The sequence below is a fragment of the Myotis nattereri genome (assembly GCF_964212035.1).
Source record: "Myotis nattereri genome assembly, chromosome: 4".
Taxonomy (NCBI): domain Eukaryota; kingdom Metazoa; phylum Chordata; class Mammalia; order Chiroptera; family Vespertilionidae; genus Myotis; species Myotis nattereri.
In genome coordinates this window covers 109,371,845-109,395,709 of record NC_138079.1, presented here as the reverse complement: position 1 = coordinate 109,395,709, position 23,865 = coordinate 109,371,845, and the positions used below count along the sequence as shown (strand labels likewise).

Below are 23,865 nucleotides of genomic sequence, written 5' to 3'. Positions count from 1 at the left end.
TCCCCCCCCCCACCCCCCAAGGGACATCGGGCAATGTCTGGAGACATTTTTGATCAACTGGGAAAAGGGTGTGTGCTATTGGTATCTAGTGGGTAGAGGCCAGGGCTATATGCACAGGACAGGACCGCACAACACAGAATTAATTATAAGGTCCAAAATGTCAACAGCACTGAAATTGAGAAACCGTGTCCCCAAGTGTCCAGGTGGGCTCCCTTCTGTTTCTCTTACCAGCCATTCCCAGACACCCCCACCTTCCTCACACCCATTCAGCCCCTAACACTTTTGGGGGGGGGAGTGGGTTACGGGGTGTTACTGACAAACTTACTTGCATGTGCAATCATCTTTATCTCCTTCCCAGACATTCAGAAAAACAAAAGGTGCCCGTGCTCTGTGTCTCCCTTTCTGCTCCAGCTCTGACCTTTAGCACCTTTAAGCCCCTCTGCAATGGCTTGAATGTGGGACCTTGAACTCAGGAGGGAGAGTTCCCCCAAAGCAGCATCAAGTAGAGAGGGGCTCAGTGAAGCCCACCTCCTTTACATCCGAATTCCCTCTGGCTACTCTCTCTCCTCCATTTCACATTCAAACACCATTTAGCCCGGCTGGGTATGGCTCAGTGGTTGAGCGTCCATCCAGGAACCAAAAGGTCACTGGTTTGATTCCCAGTCAGGGCACATACCTGGGGTTATGGGCTTGATCCCCAGAAGGGGGTGTGCAGGAGGCAGCCTATTAATGATGTTTCTCTCACATGATTGATGTTTCTATCTCTCTCCCTCTCCCTTCCTCTCTCTCTAAAAATCAATAAAAACATTTTTTAAAGGGGGGGGGGGGTGCTGATAGCCAGAGACTACATCTCCCCACAGATTAATTCTGCCTGGCCTGGACTAGATGAACTTCATTTTCGAAGTAGTTGTCAGCTTTTATTATGCATTTATTTAATGTTTTAGTTATTGACTTGAGAGGAAGGGAGGGAGAGGGAGGGTAGGAAAGTGAGAGAGTGGGCAAGGAAGAAAGGAAGAGAGGGAGCGATGGAGAGAAACATTGACTTGTTCCACTTATTTATTCATTCATTGTTGATTCTTGTATGTGCCCTGACCAGGGATAAAACCCACAACTTTGGCACAATCGGACGAGGTTCCAACCAACTGAGCAACCTGGCCAGGGTATAGTTATCGGCTTTTAAAAACTCAAAAGATTTCACGTAAAGATGCAGGTTCCAGCCCTATGTGAAAAACTGAAAGCTCTACAACTCTGGGACTACGTCGGCCAAGGAGCTGCCTTGGGCACTTTCCCTCTCATCTCTTCCACCTGGTCATCGAGATGGTCAACGGGTCCGGTCAGTGGGCCAGCACTTGCTGTCCTCTCACCCAGCCCACTCGAGCTTTCTGCAACTCCAGCCTAAGTCTACTGTTCACCTTTTACTTCCCAGCTCCCACCTGCCCACCCTATGTCTGCTTCTCCTTCTGTCTTCAGGCAGCTTTTCCTATCTGCTTCTCTTTTTTTCTTTCTTTCTTTTTAGAATATATTTTTATTGATTTCAGAGAGGAAGGGAGAGATAGAAACATCGATGATTAGAGAGAATCACTGACGGGCTGCCTCCTGCACGCCCCGCACTGGGGATGGAGCCTGCATCCCAAGCATGTGCCCTGACTGGGAATTGAACCATGACCTCCTGGTTCATAGGTCAACGCTCAACCACTGAGCCACGCTGGCCGGGTCCTATCTGCTTCTTAAATGCTGAGGTTCCCCATGCTCCGTCTGCAAGTCTCTGCCCTTCTTCATATTCACAGCCTCCCTGGACAAGCTCATGCCAATGAACTGAAGAGTCCCAAGCTGACCTGCAGCTCTGACCTGACCTGGGGCCGACCAACTAACCTAGAGAGGAACTCTCTCACTGCGCCAACATCACCGCAACCTCCACAACCCACTGTCTCCTCCTTCCTACACCAGCTCCTCCCGACAGGTGACGGTCTGGAACCAACCGGCTACGGAGCCAGAAACCTGGGACCCAGCCCGGATTCCTCCCCGTCTCTGGCCTCCACTCGAATGCCTCCAGGCTGGTTTGTGCCTGCTAACTGTTTCTACTCTCCGTCCTAAAGCCTCTGTCCCACCTGAGCCCCAAAACACCACCAAAAGAGCCTTAACCCCTCCTCCCCCAAGTCTCAGGCCATATGGCGCCAGGTGATCCTTTGAAGAGGTGTCCTTGATCTCAAACCCTCTGGCCGAAGTCCAACGTCTGCCCCTCAACCCCACATCACGGGATACATGATAAACTCCCTTCTGCAGCAACAAGCCCCTGGGGACAACTTGTCCCAACGCCCTGCAGCCTGGGCCTCTGAATGCTCCGGCCGCCTCCTGCCCCCGGCTGTGCACTTGTGGTTCCGTCTGAAATGTCGCCTCCATTACCCACTCAAATGCTACATCCACGGAAACAGTCCCGGGGGGGGGGAACAAACATTCCTACTACCGCACTCAAACCAACGCGTCCCTCTGCCCACTACAAACAAGGCGATGCTAGAGGCTTGGATCAACCGAAGACTGTCTCTGTGAGCGAGGACCGGTGCGAGGCGTCCGTGCCCCGCCCCTAAGAGCCCGATCCCGGCGCACACTGCCCCGGGGGGACGGCCACCCCGGCCCACCCTGGGGTCAAGCTCACGGGAGGCGACACTACCCGCCCGCCGTCCGGCCCCTGCGAACCCCACGCACAGGAGGAGGACCTGGTGACAGGAGAGACGGCAGCAGGACCCCCCAGCCCCCGACGCGCAGGGGGCCGCGCAGGGGGCACATCCCCGCCTCCAAACGGGGTGAGCGAGGGAGCCGCCGCTCGGGACCCCCCTGCGGGTTCACCACGGCTGAAACCGGCTTCCGTGTCGGCACGGAAGGCAGGCCGGACGTCAGGGGCCCGCGAAGGCCTGCCCGGGGCTGGAGACCGGGCTCCGCCCGCAGCCCCGCGGACCCCGCCCCGCAGGCCCCGGAGGAAAGGCCGGGGAGCGGGAGCCAGGCCTCACGTGCGGCGCTGGGCCGCGTCCAGGGCGCCGGCTACTCACTGAGCCACAGCTCCAGCGCCGCCGCCGGCCCCGGGGGCCCCTCGGCCGCCTGGGCGCCCGCCGTCCCCGCCGTCCCCGCCGTCCCCGCCGCCGCCGCCGCCGCCATGGGCCCCGCACCGCGGCCGGCCGCCGCCGCCTGGCTGGCCGCTCACGCCGACGGGCAGGCGCGGGCCTTACGTCACGGGGCGGGGCGGGGCCTGGGCGGACACGCCCACCGCGGGCGCCCACCGCTGGCCCGGGTCGGCCCGTCCAGCCCCCCCTGCCGGGCCGGCGCCCTCGCCTCCTTCAGAGGCTGTCCCGCCAGGCCAGCCCGGACGCACCCGGCTCCTCTGGAGGGCAGATAAGGAGCCATCGGCAGCACTTTTATCCAGGAGGGCTTCCCCGAGCGCCTTCTCCAGAGTGGCATGCCCGTTCCCCTCCTTGTTCCGCTTTATTTCCTCCATAACACCTTACCCTAGCAGCGTGCTAGTTGTTTACTTGTTAAAGGATAACTACCGCCCCCCCAGAAAAGTCATGGCTCTTATACATTAGGACATGAGCACATGTTAAATATTTTTTTAACTTTAATGAACTGCAGGAACCAAGATGTTATAATCCATTCAAAAGAGAAGTCAGACAAAGGGGCAGATTTTTTTTAAAAAATGTTTTATTGATTTTTTACAGAGAGGAAGGGAGGGGGATAGAGAGTTAGAAACACCGATCAGTTGCCTCCAGCACAACCCCCACTGGGGACTGGTCCCGCAACCAAGGTACATGCCCTTGACGGGAATCGAACCCAGGATCCTTCAGTCCGCAGGCCAACACTCTATCCACTGAGCCACCTGGTTAGGGCCAAAGGGGCAGATTTATACTGAGAAAAGGAATGTTGCAACAGATGCTCAGGTGGGCACAAAACAGCTTTTCTACCAGCTGTGAGAGTTGTTCATCCTGCAGACAGAATTAATTTGTGTGTCTCTAGGCAAGAATTGTTTGCCTGGTTGACAGTTACTACAACTGAGAAGTTGTAGGGCATCTCTCTGAGGTGGTGAAAGGTGGGGAGTGGAATGGCATGCTGTCTAGACCAGTGATGGCGAACCTAAGACACGCATGTCAGAGGTGACACTCGAACTCATTTTGGGTGACACGCATCGACAGAGACAAAAAATTGCGTAATTCAAATATTTGTCTCTCGCAAAGGCCAGAGTTGGGCATCACTCGAGTAATATTATTACTCACGTTACTCATAATCAATAATGCAATTCTAAAACCGGATGTAAACATGTACATCGGTGTTGCATAGCAAAGGTACAGAGTGAAAACATCCAAGATACATTGTTCCAATATTGACATTAATATAAAAAGGTTAAGAATTGCACTATAAAGAGATTAATCTTTACTCATGACATTTTATTTTTACTCGAGTGACAAAATGCCCAGTTCTGGAAACGGCCTCCTTATTGTCAACATGTGCCTCGGGTAAGCTTCCCGTGCGTTCAGGTGCATTCGGCAAACGGACGCACTTGATCGCCATGTTGGTTAGGAGACAGGAGTGGGAGTGTTAGAAGAAAAAGATATACAGTGCAACAGGGCTCGACGAGACATTCTGTGTGTCGGATAATTGATTACAGCACCATATATTTGTTGGTTATACATACTATCTTTGAATTGTTTTGCACCAGGAGTCAGTGCAACAACACTGCAAAAAGTTAATAAGTAAGAAACCTATCAACCTTTTATAAAAAACGCCGTGATTTATATTTATTTATTTTTGCAGGCTTGTGTTGGAGAATCAAAAAAATAAAAAAGCAAGATTGAATGATAAAAGAAGTGGAAGTAGAAGTAGCCGACCCTTTCAAGACATAGGGACCGAGATGTACGGGATTGTCGACAGAAACAACAGATCATTGTGCATACTGTGTAATGAAACGGTAGTAAGCAGAACATGGAATGTAAAGAGACATTTTGAAACTAATCATTGTCAGCTCTTGAAAAAAAGTATCGATGAAAAGAAGGAATATATTTCCAGGCAGCTACACCTCTATAAAAGTCAATCAAATTCCATCATTAAATTTGTAAGATGCTCTACAAATTTAACATCAGCAAGTTACTGTATTGCTCACTCCATAGCTCCGCATGGAAAAGCCCTCAGTGACGGAGAATTTATTAAGGAAACATTTCTAAGATGTGCACCAGCTCTATTTCACGATATGAAAAATAAAGATGATATTATTAAAAGAATTTCTGAGTTGCCACTCAGTAAAAATACTATAAAGACAGAATAATAGGTCTTAACAAAAACGTACAACATCAATTAAGAAAAGACTTAAATAGTTGTAAATATTTTTCAATTTCTCTTGATGAAACTACTGATGTCACATCAAATGCTCGTTTGGCCATTATTGCTAGATATTCTGATGGTCTCACAAGGAGAGAAGAATTGATAAAGTTAGAATCAGTGCCAATAAGTACATCAGAAAACGAAATATGTAAGGTTGTTATAAAAACATTCAGTGACCTAAACATTGATATCTCTAAAATTGTGTCAGTCACAACAGATGGGACCCCAAATATGGTGGGAAAAAATGTGGGATTCCTGAAATTGTTTATGGAAGCTATCAGACATCCACTTGTACCTTTTCATTGCATTACCCATCAGGAGGTGTTGTGTGCCAAATTGGGATTCTCAGAATTGAATGATTTAATGTCAGTTGTAACAAAAATTGTGAATTTTATAGCTTCTCGACCCCTTCACAAGCGAGAATTTTCTGCACTTTTACAGGAAGTTGATTGAACCTCCAGTGGACCATTAATGTTCAATAATGTGAGATGGCTGAGTTGAGGTAAAGTACTTGAGCGATTTGTGGAGTGCTTTGAAGAAATTACGGTATTTATGGAGAAGAAGGATCTGGCAGACTTTCCTCAGATCAATGATCATAGGTGGGTCAGCAATTTTTTTTTTTAAATATATTTTATTGATTTTTTACAGAGAGGAAGAGAGAGAGATAGAGAGTTAGAAACATCGATGAGAGAGAAACATCGATCAGCTGCCTCCTGCACATCTCCCACTGGGGATATGCCCGCAACCCAGGTACATGCCCCTGACCGGAATCGAACCTGGGACCTTTCAGTCCGCAGGCCGACGCTCTATCCACTGAGCCAAACCGGTTTCGGCGGTGGGTCAGCAATTTGATGTTTTTTACAGATCACTCTGTTCATATGAATGAACTGAACTTAAAATTACAAGGTTTTGGCAAACGTATTGATGTTATATTTGGATACATCAAATCTTTTGAAAGTAAACTTAAAATTTTCAAGCGAGATATTGAAACTAAAACTTATAAGTATTTTCCTGGGATAAAAAAGTATTTCGAGAAGGCCACTACCACGAGTGTAATGGAGTCCATACTATGTACCAGAATATAGTAAACTCGTTATTTGAACAGTTCAGTGAAAGATTCGACCAATTTAGAAGCCTAGAACAGAACATTAAAATAATTAAGTATCCGGATGTAGTTGTTTATAGTACTTTGGAATTAAAGCATTTCCAATGGATGCAAATTGATGATTTAGAGATGCAACTTGCAGATTTTCAAGGTAGCATTTGGACTCATGTGTTTGTTGGCTTAAGGTTGAAACTTGAAAATCTAGAATGAAATCATTTGAATAATGAAGAAGAGTGCAACTACGAACAAGAAATTTGAGTGCTTGGAACAGAGTACCTGACACTTTTAGCGACATAAAAAATCTAGCGATGGCTTTGCTAACAATTTTTTCATCAACATATTTTTGTGAGACTTTGTTCTCAGCATTAAATAATATTAAAACGAACAAAAGAAACCGGCTAACAGATGAAGTTAGTGGCGCTTGCTTGGCCTTGAAGTGCACCAAGTATGAACCTCCATCGAAGAATTAGCAGACAAACTTCAGCACCAAAAAAGTCACTAATTTCTAGTTTTCATACCATTTGATGATCATTGTTTTTATTATTTTTTTCCTAAATGTACATTGTTTTTCTGTTTTTGTTCATTTTATACATATTTTTTGGTTGATTTTTCTTTGTTAAATGGCATTTAAATATATAAAATAAATATCAAAAATATAAATCTTTCTTTTACTATGGTTGCAAATATCAAAAAAAAATTATGAATATTTCTATATGTGACACGGCACCAGAGTTAAGTTAGGGTTTTTCAAAATTTTGACATGCTGAGCTCAAAAGGTTCGCCATCACTGCTCTAGTCACATATAACTAGATGTGTGTCTGTTCTGCCACTCAGGACTTACTGAGCACCTATTATGTGAACCACCGCCATTCTCAGCACTGGGGACACAGCGGTGACCAAGACAGAGGAGGTCCCTGCTCTTGTGGATTTTACAATCTGATATTAATGAGTAACTGCAGAACTAATTACTAACACAATTATTTACACAATCTATTCGAATTGTGTGCTAGGGAAAAGCGTAGGGGGCTGGTGATTAATGACAGTAAGGAGACCTTCTGGAGAGGTGGCAGTGGAGCTGAGATCTAAAGGCTGGGAAGGAGGTGACCAGGAAGGGGAGAAGAGCAGGTGGACTAGAGTATTCCAGGCAGGATGGCAGCATGAAGGCAGGGGCCTAAGGAAGGCTTATGGGGCTGGAGGCCAGTGTAGAGGGCTTGTGCGCGGCAAGAATGGGTGAGTGCAGCTGGAAGACAGACCTGGTCGGGCTGCGCTGAGGAAACATGGCTTCCCCAGGACGACAGCCCTCCTCCCGGCCGCATTTCCAGCCCTCTCCTGCCAGGGCTCCTGCTTCTGGGCTGACCCCGCTGAAATCTTTCTGCCATAGCTGCCAGGATGACCCTGCTTGCATTTATGTCTTCACTGGTGGAACCACACTTTGTTCAGGTGTCTACAGCTTCCCAAACTGGCTGTGAACCCCAGCCCTGGGCCTGACCTGCGGGGGGCCCTCCCACCTCCCCATCAGTGATAGGTTCAAGAATGGGGAAGTCAAGTGGCAGAGGGTGTTTGGGAAAACGTCTTGCTTTTAGGGGGAAAGCTGCAGGAAGGCACTCAGCTCTGACCAGCCACGAAGGAGATGCAGAGAGGCGCGGAGCGCTTCAGCAGCGTGTGAGCAGAGTGGACCCTGCAAGGCCCTCGCTGATGCTGGGCCAGGTGAGCAGAGATGGATAGGCCCTGGCTCCACAATGAATGCTCAGTTAACCAACCCTAGGGACTGCCTGAGCTGAACTTCCTGTCATGTGGATACTAAATCTTGTTTAAACTGGCTTGAATCTGGGTTTTGTTGTTTGCATCAGCTGGCTCCTTGATACCTTTAAGGACTGCAAAGAAGGAGTGTTTGGATTGCTCCTCTGCCTGGTTTCTCAGCCACTTTCTCTACCACTCCTTCAGCTCCTACCATGGCTCCAATCATGTCTGACTTTGTGAAGTTCTCTTTTTAATCTCTTTGCTTGAAATACCCTGCCAACCCCAATAGAATTGGGAAACTCCTACTCATCCCTCAGAACCCATTTCAAGGGTCACTTCATCTGTAGAGCCCTCTGACACCCCTGAACAAATTAAAAGCTTCCCTCTCTGGATGTGGCTATCACCCGGAGGGTCCTCATTTTCTGAGTATTTACAGTCAAACCTCAGTTCGCAAACATATCCATCTTGAACATTTTGGTTCTCGACCAAGTTGTTCACAGGAAAAAAATGTCTCGGTTGTGAAACAGAACTTCAGTTCTCAACCCAACAACCCTTTCATGCTGATACCTGTATGACTAGTCACTCATCCCTCAGGCAACAAAGGAGAGAAGGCGTGAGCATGAGTCAATTTACACTAAACCTCAAGTTGTTAACATCTCAGGGAATTGTGCTGTGAATATTTTCATGGCGTTTTTTGCTTTTGTTGCTGCTTATTATTATTAAACTAGAGGCCCAGCGCACGGATTCGTGCACTGGTGGGGTCCCTCAGCCTGGCCTGCGCCCTCTCACAATCCCGAACCCCTCAATGGATGTCAGAAAGCCAGTTTTGGCCTGATCCCTGCAATCCAGGCTGAGGGACCCACCAGTGCACAAACCCATGCACTGGGCCACTAGTATGCATATAAGATCTTTGGTTGATCTCTTCCCGTCCTCCCCCTACCCCCTTCCCTCTGAGATTCATCAGTCTGTTCCATGTTTCCATGCCTGTGCATTGAGCGCCTGCCCCCTGGTGGTTATTGCGTGTCATAGCTACTGGCTGGTCAGCTGGTTGGCTGTTTGCTTAGGTTTTTATATATAGAGATATGTACAGTAAGTCACCATGGGTCCTGAGAAGGTTAGTAATAGCAGCGCCGAAACCGGTTTGGCTCAGTGGATAGAGCATCAGCCTGCGGACTGAGAGGTCCCAGGTTCGATTCCGGTCAGGGGCATGTACCTGGGTTGCGGGCACATCCCCGATGGGGGATGTGCAAGAGGCAGCTGATCGATGTTTCTCTCTCATCGATGTTTCTAACTCTCTCTATCTCTCTCCCTTCCTCTCTGTGAAAAATCAATAAAATATATTTTAAAAAAAATAGCAGCAAAATGGAAAGTTGTGAGAACAATGATTGAGCCTTAAAAGAAATAATTGAGGCCCTGACCAGTTTGGCTCAGTGGGTAGAGCATCGGCCTGCAGACTGAAGGGTCCTGGGTTCGATTCTAATCAAGGTCACATGCCCAGGTTGCAGACTCGATCCCCAGTGGAGGGTGTGCAGGAGGCGGCCAATCAATGATTCTCTCTCATTATGGATGTTTCTATCTCTCTCCCTCTCCCTTCCTCTCTGAAATCAATAAAAATATATTTTAAAAAAAAGAATTGCAAAGTATGATGGAGGTGTTCACGTGTCTGATCTGACTACTGAGTATGGCATGACAAAAGTCAATGATTAGCACAATTTTAAAACACAAATAGGCCATCAAGAGGGCTGATGTTGCTCGGCCAGCATGACTCAGTGGTTGAGCGTTGACCTATGAACCAGGAGGTCACAGTTCCATTCCTGGTCAGGGCATATGTCTGGTTGCAGGCTCAGTCCCCAGTAGGGGGCGTGCAGAAGGCAGTCAATCCATGATTCTATCTCATCATTGATGTTTCTATCTCTCTTTCCCTCTCCCTTCCTCTCTGAAATCAATAAAAATATATATTTTTTAAAAAGTGCTGATGTTGCTAAGGGTGTGAAGTGCTCACAAAACAACCATCACCCTGATTGGTTTGGCTCAGTGGATAGAGTGTCGGCCTGGGGACTGAAGGGTCCCGGGTTCGATTCCAGTCAAGGGCATGTACCTTGGTTGTGGGCACATCCCCAGTAGGGGGTGTGCAAAGACAGCTAATCGATGTTCTCTCTCATTGATGTTTCTAACTCTCTATCTCTCTCCCTTCCTCTCTGTAAAAAATCAATAAAATGTATTTTAAAAACAACAACAACAAAAAAAAAACAACCATCATAGGCAACTGAAGAGGTAAGAAAAATTGTTGATTTGGCTAAACAAAAGGCAGTCAGCCAGTGATACCATTTTGGGGGCAATGATATGTGAAAAAGGGAACGTGCTGCACTCTGACCTCCTGAGAGCCCCTGGCCTGAGGGCGAGAGTGGCGCGTTCAGGCCGAGGGGGCCGGTTGGATACATTAGGGAAGTGGCCTCCTGGTGTGGGGGCCATGGGCGGCCGCTGGTGTCCGCGAAGGAGCTGTGAGGATTCCGTGACCGAATGTCAAGAACACGTCCAGGCCGAGGGTCTGCTCCCCACGGCGTTCGGTTGTGATGAGACAGGCCCCTCCTGGGGGACAGGCCCCAGAGGACCCCCTCCCAGGAGGAGAGGGCCTTGCCGACCACAAGGCAGGGAATGTGGGTGGGGACTTTAAAGGGAAGCCTCTACTCGGCCACTCTGAAAACCCATGAGTTTAAAAATAATGATAATGTCATGAAAACAAGGGAACGTGACGTGGAGGGCTAACAGCAAAGCTTGGGGAACCGACAATTTTCAATTGAGTGGATTCATGAAGTGTTTGCCCCAAGTGTGAAGAAATACCTCCGGGAAACACAACTGCCACTCAGGGCACTTCTTGTCCTGGGCAAGGCTCCTGCCCGCCCTCCAGGCTTGGAGCGGAGCTGGCGGAGCACGTCACTGCCGGGTCCTCGGCACCTAACAACTCCACCCAGCCATGTGCGGCAGGTCATTTCTAACTTTAAGGAGCTCTACACCAAGGCCCTGTTTCAGAGGTGTTTTGAGGTGACCTCTGACATAGACTTAACCCTCAGGGGGTTCTGGAGGGAACATTTTAATATCCTCACTTGCTCAAGGCTCACAGACAGCATGGGGGAGTGTGTTCCAGGACCCGCAACCAGCCTGGGAGACACTGTGGCCCGTCTGTTGCTGACAGAGCCTGTGAGGGCTGTGAGGGGAGCCAGTCTGTTGTGGGGGACACTGTGTCTCTGGGAAAGTCCATGGCTTGGAGGTGGATGGTGATGGGGAGGACTTGGTGAGGACACAGCACCGAGCTGACCTCCCAGGAGCTCCGGGGCCTTCAGAGGAGCAGCTGCGGAGTCTGCAGAGGAGGAGGGGAGGGAGGGTGTTCGTACTCCACTCATCGGGAAATGCTGGGGAGCCGGAGAAGCGCAGTTTTATCACCCCGACAAAGAAGCAGCAAACTGGGCGATAGACAAACTTGTTCGATGACAATGGAGCGCTTCACTTCAGGCAGGTGTTAAAATGAACATCACTGGACAGGTTTTCCGTGGGACGGAGGCCCACTGAGCCTGAAGCAAGTTGTCGAGGAGCAAAGAGAGGGAGCGGAGAAAGAAGCCCAGAGAAACAGCTACCTGCGGTCTCCATGGAAGGAGACTGCCCTCCCAAGCAATGACATCCCTCCCTCCTTCCTATCATCAGTCATCAGCATTAAAGGGGAGTGCTACTGTGTACGTAAAATGTCATTTTTTATGTATGTTTCATTTCCTTTTTGTTTAATATTAATTTACATTTCATGTCCTTCTTAAAGTATTTATAGATCAAACAGTAAATTAGACGTGTACTGTATGCAAGAAAGGTTAAAACATGAATTTGGGGGTCTGGAATAGATTAATTCAATTTACATTCTTTCTAGTGGAAACAAAAGATTCGGATTTTGAACAAATCACTTCTCGAACAGCCTTCCAGAACAAATTAAGTTCGAGAATTGAGATTCCACTGCACAATCATGGTCCCTGGGAAGATAGGAATTTTATCATAGACAATAATATTAGCTATTGAATACTGGTAGACTTCTAATTTTAGTCCCCACTAAACATGCCTCCATATTGAACCATTCCGTTTCTCCCCATCCTTCACTTCCAAGTCGTGGCTTCAATGCCTATGACAGGCAACGGACCAGACTGCTAACTACAATCCCAAACCTTGCAACAGACGCAGTATTTCCCAGTCAGCCAAAGACACTGGCAAGCGGCTGGAATCTGGCAGAGTTGGACCCCTGCTCATCATGAGATTTTTTTTTTTTAAATATATTTTATTGATTTTTACAGAGAGGAAGGGAGAGGGATAGAGAGAAACATCGATGAGAGAGAAACATCGATCAGCTGCCTCCTGCACACTCCCCACTGGGGATGTGCCTGCAACCAAGGTACATGCCCGTGACTGGAATCGAACCCGGGACCCTTGAGTCCGCAGGCCGATGCTCTATCCCAGCTGTGGGCAAACTACGCCCGTGGGCCGGATCCAGCTCGCTTGAAATGAATAAAACTAAAAAAAAAAAAAAAAAAAAGACCGCACCCTTTTACGTAATGATGTTTACTTTGAATTTCTATTAGTTCACACAAACACTCCATCCATGCTTTTGTTCCGGCCCTCCGGTCCAGTTTAAGAACCCATTGTGGCCCTCGAGTCAAAAAGTTTGCCCACCCCTGCTCTATCCACTGAGCCAAACCGGTTACGGCGAGGGTTTTTTTTTTTGTTTGTTTGTTTGTTTTTATCTTCACCTGAGGATATGTGTTTTTGTTGATTTTAGAGAGGAAGGGAGAGGGAGAGGGAGAAAGAGAAACACTGACATGAGAAACATGAATCAGTTGCCTACAGAACCCGTGACCCTCTGTCGTATGCTCCAACAGAGCCACACTGGCCGGGCTGTCATGAGATTTTTGACTCTGCTATGTGTGAAGGTCAAGTGTTAGGTGCCAGGGTGCAAAACAAGACTAGGAAAACTTTCCTGCCAGCCTTAACCTTAGTCTGTAGAGCACGATAGACAAGTGTACAAACACACTGCGTCATTCACATGGTGATGAGTGCCAGGAAGAACACAGCAAAGCAGTAAATGGCACTGTGAGGGAGAGTCCAGATTTGGATACAGAACAGTGACCATCTTCTGGGAAGGGGTGCTTTCTGGGAGAGAATACAGGAAACCCTTGATTTTGTGGACCTTGATTTAATGTGTTTCACATTTAATGGACAAAAGCTCAGGTCCGTATGTCATATGCGAAAATAAAAACCCTGTTAATTTAAAAACGCTTTTAACCAAGATTTGCTTATAATTAAATTAACAGGTTATTTTTGTGTTATTACTTCAGTTTTTGGGTTTTTTTGGTTAATCCTCACCTGAGGATTAATCTTTCCATTGATTTTTAGAGTAGAAGGGAGAGGGAGAAACAGAGAGAGAGAGATATCAATATGAGAGACACATGATTGATTGGTTGCCTCCCACACGCAGGGATAGAGCCTGCAACTGAGGTATGTCCCCTTGAACGGAATCGAACCTGGGACCCTCAGTCTGAGGGCTGACACTCTAACCACTGAGCAGCCCGGCTAGCGTTCACTATTACTTTTTTTGTTTTGTTTCCCCTTTAAGGCCGGCAGCACATGCCAACCATTACTGTTACTTTTAACAAATTTTATTTTATTTTATTTATTTTTTTAAATATATTTTATTGATTTTTTACAGAGAGGAAGGGAGAGGGATAGAGAGTTAGAAACATCGCTGAGAGAGAAACATCGATCAGTTGCCTCCTGCACACCCGCTACTGGGGATGAGCCCGCAACCCAGGTACATGCCCTTGACCAGAATTGAACCCGGGACCCTTCAGTCCTCAGGCTAACGCTCTATCTACTGAGCCAAACCGGTTAGGGCTACTTTTAACAAATTTTAGCGAATAGGCCACATGTTGGAAAAAACACTATCATAATTTCACTGACATAAACATTACATATCTACAACTATAGTCTACATATTTAAACCCAAGAGTCACCTCCTGTAAACAATGTTCAGTGAATGATTAGCATGTGACCACACTGCATCACACGTGGTCATTGGTTCTGTTTTCCCCTGGCATGACTTTCAGCAGCAGTTTTAACACCAACTGGCCCATGTTCCCATGTGCAATGCGCATCTCTGTTTACTCATGGCGACTGGTGAATATACACACTTAGACCTATTTGGAATAAATTTAAAATTACAGTAGTACATATAGCAAACTTTCTGTGAAATTAAACTTTTCATACATACTTACATAAACGTGTCAACATAATTAAAAACAGGTAAACTAATTTGTGAATTTTTTAGCATACACATGGAAAACCTACTTTATTATATTAACGGCCTTTCAGCTTTAATGAACACCCCCTCACCTGAATGAGCCCCTTATGTTGAGGTTTTACTGCACTCTCAGGGGAACGAACCACTGTCCCACTCACTAGAGTAGGTCCCCTACAGCCGTGAACTTATTACATGACTGTCCCACTGGCGAGTTGATTGGACCAGGAGTAGACAGCTGGTCCAAGCTGGCCAATCAGAGTCTCTCCTGGGAACTTGGAAACGGAATACTAGTTATGTAACTGGTAGTGTAGAAGAGAGACAATTCCACTTTAGGGCTGAGGCAGTTGTTGGCCAAGTGCAGAGAGAGAAAAAGAGAGAGAGAGGGAGAAAGAGAGAGAGCCAGCTCACAGGATGAGGGGAGCAGACACAGAGATGTTAGAAAACTGCAGGCTCAGAGGGACAAAAGTGAGTGCCTCGGATCCAGGAAGATTCCAGCCTCTTGTAAGGTGCAGCTACAAGTCCTGCCTTTGGATCCGAGAGACTCCTAATTCTTCCAATGAATTCTTCTGTTACTATGCCTTGCAACCAAGATTACCATTTCTAAGAAAGAAAATACCAGTGATGACAATGATGGCAATAGACAGTTGTTAAGTGCCAGGCACTGTTTTCAGAATTTTACATATGTCACATATTCCCAGGCTTACAACTCTTTGAGACAGGTACTGTACTGGGCTGCAAAACTTCCAATTCGGAAACCGAGCCACCTGGACTCTCGAGAGAGTAAGGACCGGTCATTAAACAGGAATTGGGATGTCCCACGGAAGGACCTATACGGAGGGCTGGACGCAGCGGTACTCCTGGTCCTGACCCGCGGCCACGACGGTGGCCGGGGTCCTGGTTTGTGCGGCTCTAGGCTGCATCAGGTTTGTCTGTCTGATATTTGTTGTTTGGTGTTTGTTGTCAAAATGGGTCAGGGGTCGTCGTCTGCTTCTGTGTGCACCCCGCTGCAATGTTTTCTTAAGAATTTTCAGGACTTCAAGAAGAGAGCCGGAGACTACGGATATGATGTTAATGCTTTTGATTTGCAGAAATTCTGTGAACGGGAGTGGCCCACTTTCCAGGTGGGATGGCCGGACGTAGGGACTTATGATTTAACCATCGCTTTTCGGGTTCACCATGTTGTCTATGGCCGGCCGGGTCACCCTGACCAAATTCCCTATATTCAAGTGTGGGTCGATATTTTGGCTGAAAAACCAAGGTGGTTAAAGAGTTGTCAGAATAAGAAAAAGAAATTGGAACAGAGACAGACAGTCCTCTTGGCTTCGGCCCGGAAGGACAAGACTCCCCCTGTTCTCCAGGATCCAAGTGAGGAGGCACTCCCCAAGGTCAGGCCTCCCCCGTATGCTTCCCCCCGCCCCCCCCCCCCCCTGCCGGCCCGGCGGTGGCTAAAGACCCTGGCCCGGAACCTCTGCCTCCTCCACAGCCGGTTTCCTTTCCTCCGAAAACACCAGTCCAGGACCCGGCTTCGTTCTCCCCTCCTCACACTAGGCAAGGGACAGCATATGGAGAGAGAGAGAGAGAGAGAGAGAGAGAGAGAGAGAGAGAGAGAGAGAGGAAGAACCTGCAGGACCCAGCGGCATCCGCCAGTCCTGCAGTTCCTATGCTGCCACTACGGCAGGCAGGCCCTTTAGATTTGGGTCCCGACGGGCAACTTTCATGGTCTATGCCCCTTTTCTACCAGTGACCTGTACAATCGGAAGAACCAGAATCCTTCTTTCTCCCAGAACCCACAGGGGTTAATCTCTCTTTTAGAGTCTGTGTTTTTTACCCATCAACCTACCTGGGATGATTGCCAACAGTTGATGCAAACTCTTTTCACTTCGGAGGAGAGAGAGAGAGTGTCAAGGCAGAAGGGAGGAGATTTGTACTGGGTCGGGATGGGCAGCCTACCTCTGACCAAGACAGATTAGAGGCTGTGTTTCCCTCCAGGCGACCTGACTGGAATCCCAATAGTGAGAGGGGGAAAGGAGGCTCTCGATCGGTATTGCCAGACTCTATTGGGGGGCATCCGAGCTGCTGCTCGGAGACCCACAAACCTCTCTAAGGTGACAGAGACAGTCCAGGGGCCTAATGAGAGCCCGGCAGCTTTCCTGGAGAGGCTGTGCGAGGCCTATCGGGTGTATACCCCCATTGACCCTGATGCCCCAGAAAATCGGAGGGCTGTCATTGTTGCATTTGTTTCCCAGTCGGCCCTAGATATTAGAAAAAAATTGCAGAAGTTAGAAGGCTTTGAGGGGAAATCAATCTCTGAGTTGGTTGAGGTAGCCCAGAAGGTTTTTAACAATCTGGAGGACCCGACGGCAGGTTTAAACACCCGGATGGCCAAGGTCCTCCTGGCCCTAAATGAGGAAAAAGGCCCAAGGGGCCAGAGTGACAATAAGAATAAAGGAAAGCCTCGTGGGAGAAAAGGAGTCCAACCCAGGCTTGGGAAAAATCAGTGTGCACTTTGCAAAAAGGAAGGACACTGGAAAAGGGAGTGCCCTGAATGTGCGGGGGAGCCGAATCCCGTGCTGGTGGAGGAGGTGGATTAGGGTTGTCAGGGCTTAGCTGGCCCCCAAGAGCCCAGGATAACACTGACAGTGGGGGGCCAAAAGGTGGACTTCCTTGTGGACACGGGAGCCACCTTCTCTGTCCTGCAACAGCCAGTGGGTCCGGTCTCTAAGACCAAAACCCCCATCAAAGGGGCAACTGGAAAAGTGAAATCCTACCCATGGACTAAAGGTCGGATCAGCGACCTAGGAAACGGCTCAGTGACTCACTCATTCCTAGTAATGCCAAAGTGCTCTTACCCTCTGCTAGGCCGGGACTTGCTGAGTAAATTATGGGCCACAATCTCTTTTTTTTTTTTTTTTAATATATTTTATTGATTTTTTACAGAGAGGAAGGGAGAGAGATAGTCAGAAACATCGATGAGAGAGAAACATCGATCAGCTGCCTCCTGCACATCTCCTACTGGGGATGTGCCCGCAACCCAGGTACATGCCCTTGACCGGAATCGAACCTGGGACCCCTCAGTCCGCAAGCCGACGCTCTATCCACTGAGCCAAACCGGTTTCGGCCACAATCTCTTTTGAAGGGCCAGGGCCAGAGGTCAAGTTGCAAGGCCCAGTGGGTTATTGCAGGCTATGGATACTAGGTTTTGCAGAAATTGCGAGACCACTCTACTCTGCAACGGGGGGAAAGGAGGCCGCCCTGATCTGGACAGAAAAGGAAGAAGAGGCTTATAAGAGACTGAAAGAAGCCCTGGTAAGCGCCCCGGCACTCGCCCTGCCAGACCTAACCAAACCCTCCCAGCTATATGTAGCTGAGAACAAAGGGGTGACGAAAGGGGTCCTCACACAACCCCTAGGACCATGGAAGCGCCCCGTAGCTTATCTCTCTAAGAGACTTGACCCGGTGGCCTCGGGATGGCCCAACTGCTTGAGAGCCATTGCAGCCACCGCCCTCCTGGTAAAGGAAGCCTCAAAGCTAACCTTTGGCCGAAATCTCCAAGTAGTTGCTCCGCATGCAGCTGAGACCTTATTAAGGAGCCCCCCGGAGAGATGGATGTCCAACGCCCGCATTACCCAGCACCAGGTGTTACTGCTAGACCCACCACGAATCAGCTTCCTGAAAACAGCTGCCTTGAACCCGGCCACACTCCTCCCTGAAGAGGAGGCTGAGCCCCCTTTGCATGACTGCGAGGAGACATTGACTGCCCTCACTTCCCTCCGAGAGGACCTTGCGGACCAGCCCCTGCAGAATCCAGATGAGACCCTCTACACGGACGGGAGCAGCTTTGTAGAGGAAGGTACTCGGTATGCGGGGGCGGCAGCGGTGACACAAAAGGAGGTTCTCTGGGCACAGGCCTTAGGACGAGGCACCTCAGCCCAAAAGGAAGAACTTATAGCACTCACTCAGGCCCTCCGGTGGGGAAAAGGAAAAAGAGTGAACATTTTCACAGACGGTCGGTATGCTTTCGCCACTGTACACGTGCATGGGGCCCTATATCAGGAAATAGGCCTCCTGACCTCAGGAGGAAAGGACATTAAAAATGCTTCTGAGATACTTAACCTCCTGGCAGCCATATGGGGGCCAAAAGAAGTGGCAGTAATTCATTGCCGAGGGCACCAGAAGGGTGATAGTCCCGAAGCACAGGGAAATCGACTTGCAGACCAAACCGCCAAGGACGTGGCAAAAAGACCAGTAGGGCCCCTAGAAGTTCTCGTAGCCCTGCCAACACGAAGGCTCCCAGAGAAGCCTACTTATGTGACGGGGGAGCAGAGGCTAGCTGTGAAACTAGGGGCCCAGGAAGGAGAGGCTGGATGGCTAATCCTGCCAGACGGAAGGCCTATAGTGCCAGAAGCCCCGGGGCGGACCATTGCTTCCCAGACCCACCAGAGCACTCACCTGGGGGGAACGAAGCTATCAGAACTACTGGGAAGAGAATTTTACATCCCAGGGCTCCAGAAAATATCCCAAGATGTGGCTAGGAGGTGCCAAGTGTGTGCCCGGGTAAACCAAGGGCCCCCTGTTGTGGCCGTGCCGGGGCAGCGATTCCGAGGACAGAACCCTGGAGAACACTGGGAAGTGGACTTCACCGAGATACCAGGAGGATAAGGAGGGTGTAAATACTTGCTGGTTTTCATTGATACCTTCTCTGGTGGCCTGAGGCATACCCAACCAAGGCAGAGACAGCACAGGTAGTAGTTAGAAAACTCCTCACTGAAATTGTCCCCCGGTTTGGCCTGCCACTATACAGGGGGTCCGATAATGGCCCAGCGTTCATCGCCAAAGTTACACAATCCATAGTTAAGGCCCTGAGGGTTACCTGGAAATTGCATTGTGTCTATAGGCCACAGAGTTCTGGACAGGTAGAGAGGATGAATAGGACCTTAAAGAAAACATTAACTAAGTTAAAATTAGAGACTGGCCAAAACTGGGTAAGTCTCCTTCCTTTTGCTCTCCTCAGAGCTAGGTGCACTCCATACATAAAGGGACTCACCCCTTTTGAAATTATGTTTGGCAGGCCACCACCTCTTCTTCCCCGCCTAAAGGAGGAAGAGCTTGCCTGACTGTCTACCCGAAATTTGCTCAAGTCCTTACAGGCTTTGCAGAGCAGCGTCTCGTCGGCACGACGGGTGGTGAGAGCCGTACGGGAGGAGGACGTGCTGAGATCCAGTCCAACACAGCCTGCCTTCTCTCCGGGAGATCTCGTTTGGGTGAAGCGTCACGACCCTGGCAGCCTGGAACCTAGATGGGATGGACCCTACCAGGTAGGTCAGAGCACTCCAACTGCCATCAAAGTCGCAGGAAAGAGGCACTGGATCCATCGTACGCAGGTTAAGAAAACGAACAACAGCGTCGAGGGATGGGGGTCCAGGAGACCGGAGACCCGTTGAAGGTCAGACTCACTCGGTGTTCTTCCTAACTCTCCTCGTCTGCCTGCAGCCGGGACTGGGAAATCCCCATCCGGCCAGAAATTACTCTTGGGAGGTCACACGTACTATTGATGGGACTGTTATAGGCTCTGTTGTTGGAATAGGGTCGCCTGTCATCCCGACAGATCTCTGTAAACTGTTTGGAGAAAACTGGGGAAATTCCCATAGCAAAACTGCATTGACTGGGCATGGCTCGGGGGGCCATCCCGGGTCACCAAAGCCAGGGGTTACGGGTGCGGAGACCTAACCCTAGAACAAGAATTGTGGCACACTCGACATTATGTCTGCCCCTGGGAAGGGGATAGTAACTGTGGAGGAGAGGGTGACTTCTATTGTGCCTCTTGGGGTTGTGAGACCCTAGCCCCATGAAAAAAACCGCCCACCGACAAGCTCCTCCGTCTGAACAGAGAGGTTCGACCTGGGGCCCCGAAGAAGAACGGCATGATCGGAAATTGTAACCCCGTCCTCCTCAAGCCTCTCGCCTGGTGGACTGACCAATGGGAAGGGGGAAAGACGTGGGGACTCAGACTCTATGTAAGTGGCCGAGACCCTGGCCAGCTCTTCACCATTCAACGCCGGACTCTTCCCCGATGGTTCAACCCGATTGGCCCCTTGCGTCCCCTAGACAAGCCAGAGTGGCCGAGCCAGCCACAGCACCCAGCCCCAGCCAAACCTCCTGGTTCCCCTGGGTCACAGAGCTCTGGGAGCCCCAGCCCTACTCCACCTGCAGCCACGACCTCGCCAGCCCTTGGGGACCTACAACAGCTTTTGGGTACAGGCGCAGGAAAACCAAACCGGAAGCTGCTGGGAACCTTGGACTTAATGTTTTCTTTCCTAAATCTCACTTCCCCAAACCTGACCGCGGATTGCTGGCTGTGCCTCAACCCTGAACCCCCTTATTATGTTGGGATAGGGGCAGGGGCCCAGCTCCGGGAGGACGCCTCTGCCATCAGGAACCTTTCAGCAGAAAGTCTGCCAGACGGACTGTGTATGCGGGGACACAAACACCAAGGACTTACTCTTGGGGACATCTTAAACCCGGGACTTGTGTGTACCCTATGAACTACCCCCTTAGCAGTTCCACCTATACAGATCTATGTAATTCATCTATCATACTTCCAGAGAATTACACAGGAGAGACCCCCACCTACTTAGTAGCTCTGAAGGGGACTTGGTGGGCATGTACAACTGGTGTAACCCCTTGCATCTTCTCTCCAGTCCTCCAGAATCCGATGGACCCTGGACTATGCATTCTAACTCATATCCTCCCGCAGGTATATTACTATTCGGGAGAAGGGAGCCGAGAACATTTAAACCTCGAACCCAGAAGCCCCCATCCTAGCCCCCCTCCTTATGGGAATAGGACCTGCAGGGTCCACGGCCACCAGAATTATAAAGAGTTAAGTAGGCAGATATCAAGATTTAAGCTCTCTCGAAAATCTGTTAGCCAACTGGAGGACTCCCTTGGTTCACTCGCAGAGGTAGTATTACAAAACAGACGAGGCCCAGATCTGCTTTTCCTGAAGCAGGGAGGCCTCTGTCTGGCTCTAGCGGAGTCTTGCTGTTTCTACACCAACCACTCAGGGGTGATCAGGGAAAGCCTTAGCCAGCTGCGAAAACGGCTGGCTGACGGAGAAGAGGCTAGAAGGGCTGAAGGCAATTGGTATGAGAATTTATTTTCCTGGTCCCCCTGGCTAACTACCCTGCTCTCCTCCTTGGCAGGACCAGTCGTTCTGCTCCTTCTAGGGCTCATATTTGGCCCCTGCATTGCCAGATGCCTCCTCAATTTCATACAAAATCAAATACAGGCTGTAAAGTTAATGGTTTTATACACCCAATACTCCAGAATCTTAGAGGAGGACGCTGAATCAAAGATTTGATTCCCAATAAGACCAGTAGGGAATGTACTGGGCTGCATATCGGGGCGTGCTGTGCTGTCTGCTCCTGGAACAGACAGATAGGAAGGTACTGACATCAGGTCAGGCCTTGAGATATGGTCTCATGGTCCCTCCTCAATATACTGTGCTCTCTGTTCCCGGAAAACATAGATAGGAAGGTGATAATGCTATACTGTGTCGGGAACAAATTGAGTAAACAAGGCTTTGTAACTTTGTAGTTTTTGCAAATAAATATGCTGTAACTCTTGCAGTCAGGGCTGCAGTTCAGCCTTTGCTTTGGCGGGGTGCTGGGACTGCAGACAGCTGGCCAGCTTAATAAAGGTTCCTAAATTTAAATTCTGAGTCGGTGGTCTATCTTGCTGAGTCAACCCATAACAGTACCATTGTTATTCCCACTTACAGGTGAGGAAACTGAGGTACAGAAGTCACAGTGAATAATTGGTAGGACTGGGCTTTTTTATAAAAAAGATCTTTTTAAAAAAGATGATTCATTTTTAGAGAGGAAGGAAGAGAAACATCAACGTGAGAGTGAAACATCCATCAGCTGCCTCCCGCTTGCCCCCTACAGGGGATCAAACCCACAACCCAGGCATGTGACCTGACTTGCAATCAAACCAGCAACCTTTTGGTGAACAGGATGACACCGGCCTGGCCAGGACTTTGTCCAGGTGTTTGTCTAGGCAGTGGGCCTCCAGGGCCCTCGCTGTTTTACTACACTCTAAAAACACTGAGGTTATTTTAAACATGTGAAGTCCCACTGGTCCTGGGCAAAACCCTTCGTCCAAAAGGCATATGCTGCTTTACACAACTCACGCCAGCTGGGAAACTGGCAGCACTTTACAGCTCGGCGTTTTCATCATTCCCTGTGTCAGACATTCGCACCCCAGGACCACGAGCCAGGGCATGAGGCAGCTCCTCCTAATTGTCCTTCACGTCCGAGAAGCAGAGACTCTGATGACGCCCAGTAGTTAAGAGCTGAGCTCAGACTCGGGGATGTCATAAGCTTGAGTTTAAATCCTCACTTTGCCTCAGAAGAGTTAATTACCTTTCCCTGACTCCATTTCCCTATTACAGAAATAAAAATGCCTCTCATGGGATTGTGAAGACTGGATGAAATAGTGGACTGAAGCATTTCAGCAAATTCTGAAACGCAGACATGGTTGCACCTCAGGCAAGTGCACAACAAATCACATTTTGTTACTTGTCCCTTTTGGAAAAACACTTTCCCTTGGGAACAGTTTTTTACCGCCCACTGGACAGCATCCCGCAGGGACACCTCTTCCCAGCTAAGGAACAGCAACTCTCTTCCCAGCATCCGAACCTTTCGCTGCCTCATCCAAAACTGAAGGGGAAAATGCAAACAGAGACAAACCACAGAGTTGCAGTCCCCGCATCCCCACTGCAGCGAGCCTGGCGTGGCGCCTGCTCCTACACAGCCAGACCCGGCCTCTGGCTTTCCCACAGACTCTGCGACTCTCCCACAACCGAAACCCCATGCACGTAGTCGCCAATAAAGCTGTTAGGCGGATTTGGTGGCCATTGCTTGCACAGAGCTTCATGATCTACTTTTCAAGAAAAGACTAGGTCTCTGTGAAGCTCAACAAATTCGTTTTTAAAAAATATATTAATTTTTTACAGAGAGGGAGAGGGATAGTTAGAAACATCGATGAGAGAGAAACATCAATCAGCTGCCTCCTGCACACCCCCTAGTGGGGATGTGCCTGCAACCAAGGTACATGCCCTTGACCGAAATCGAACCCGGGACCCCTCAGTCCGCAGGCCGACGCTCTATCCACTGAGCCATGCTGGTTAGGGCCAAATTCGTTTTTTAAAAACCTATTTTTATTGATTTCAGAGAGGGAGAGGGAGAGACAGAAACATCAATGATGAGAGAATCATCGATTGGCTGCCTCCTGCACGACCCCTACCAAGAATGGAGCCCGCAACCCAGGT

The 23,865-nt window shown here is 49.1% G+C and overlaps 1 protein-coding gene across 1 annotated transcript in view; it reads right to left on the bottom strand.

Annotated features, from left to right (window-relative positions):
* GGA2 (golgi associated, gamma adaptin ear containing, ARF binding protein 2) overlaps nt 1-3,150 on the bottom strand; it is a gene marked incomplete at its 5' end in the record, with an annotated part of 40,313 nt that extends 37,163 nt beyond the window's left edge. The window contains one exon of the mRNA XM_081089663.1: nt 3,045-3,150. Coding sequence (XP_080945789.1) covers nt 3,045-3,150 — 106 coding nt within the window. The remainder of the gene's footprint in view (nt 1-3,044) is intronic.
* Nucleotides 3,151-23,865: the final 20,715 nt, after the last annotated feature.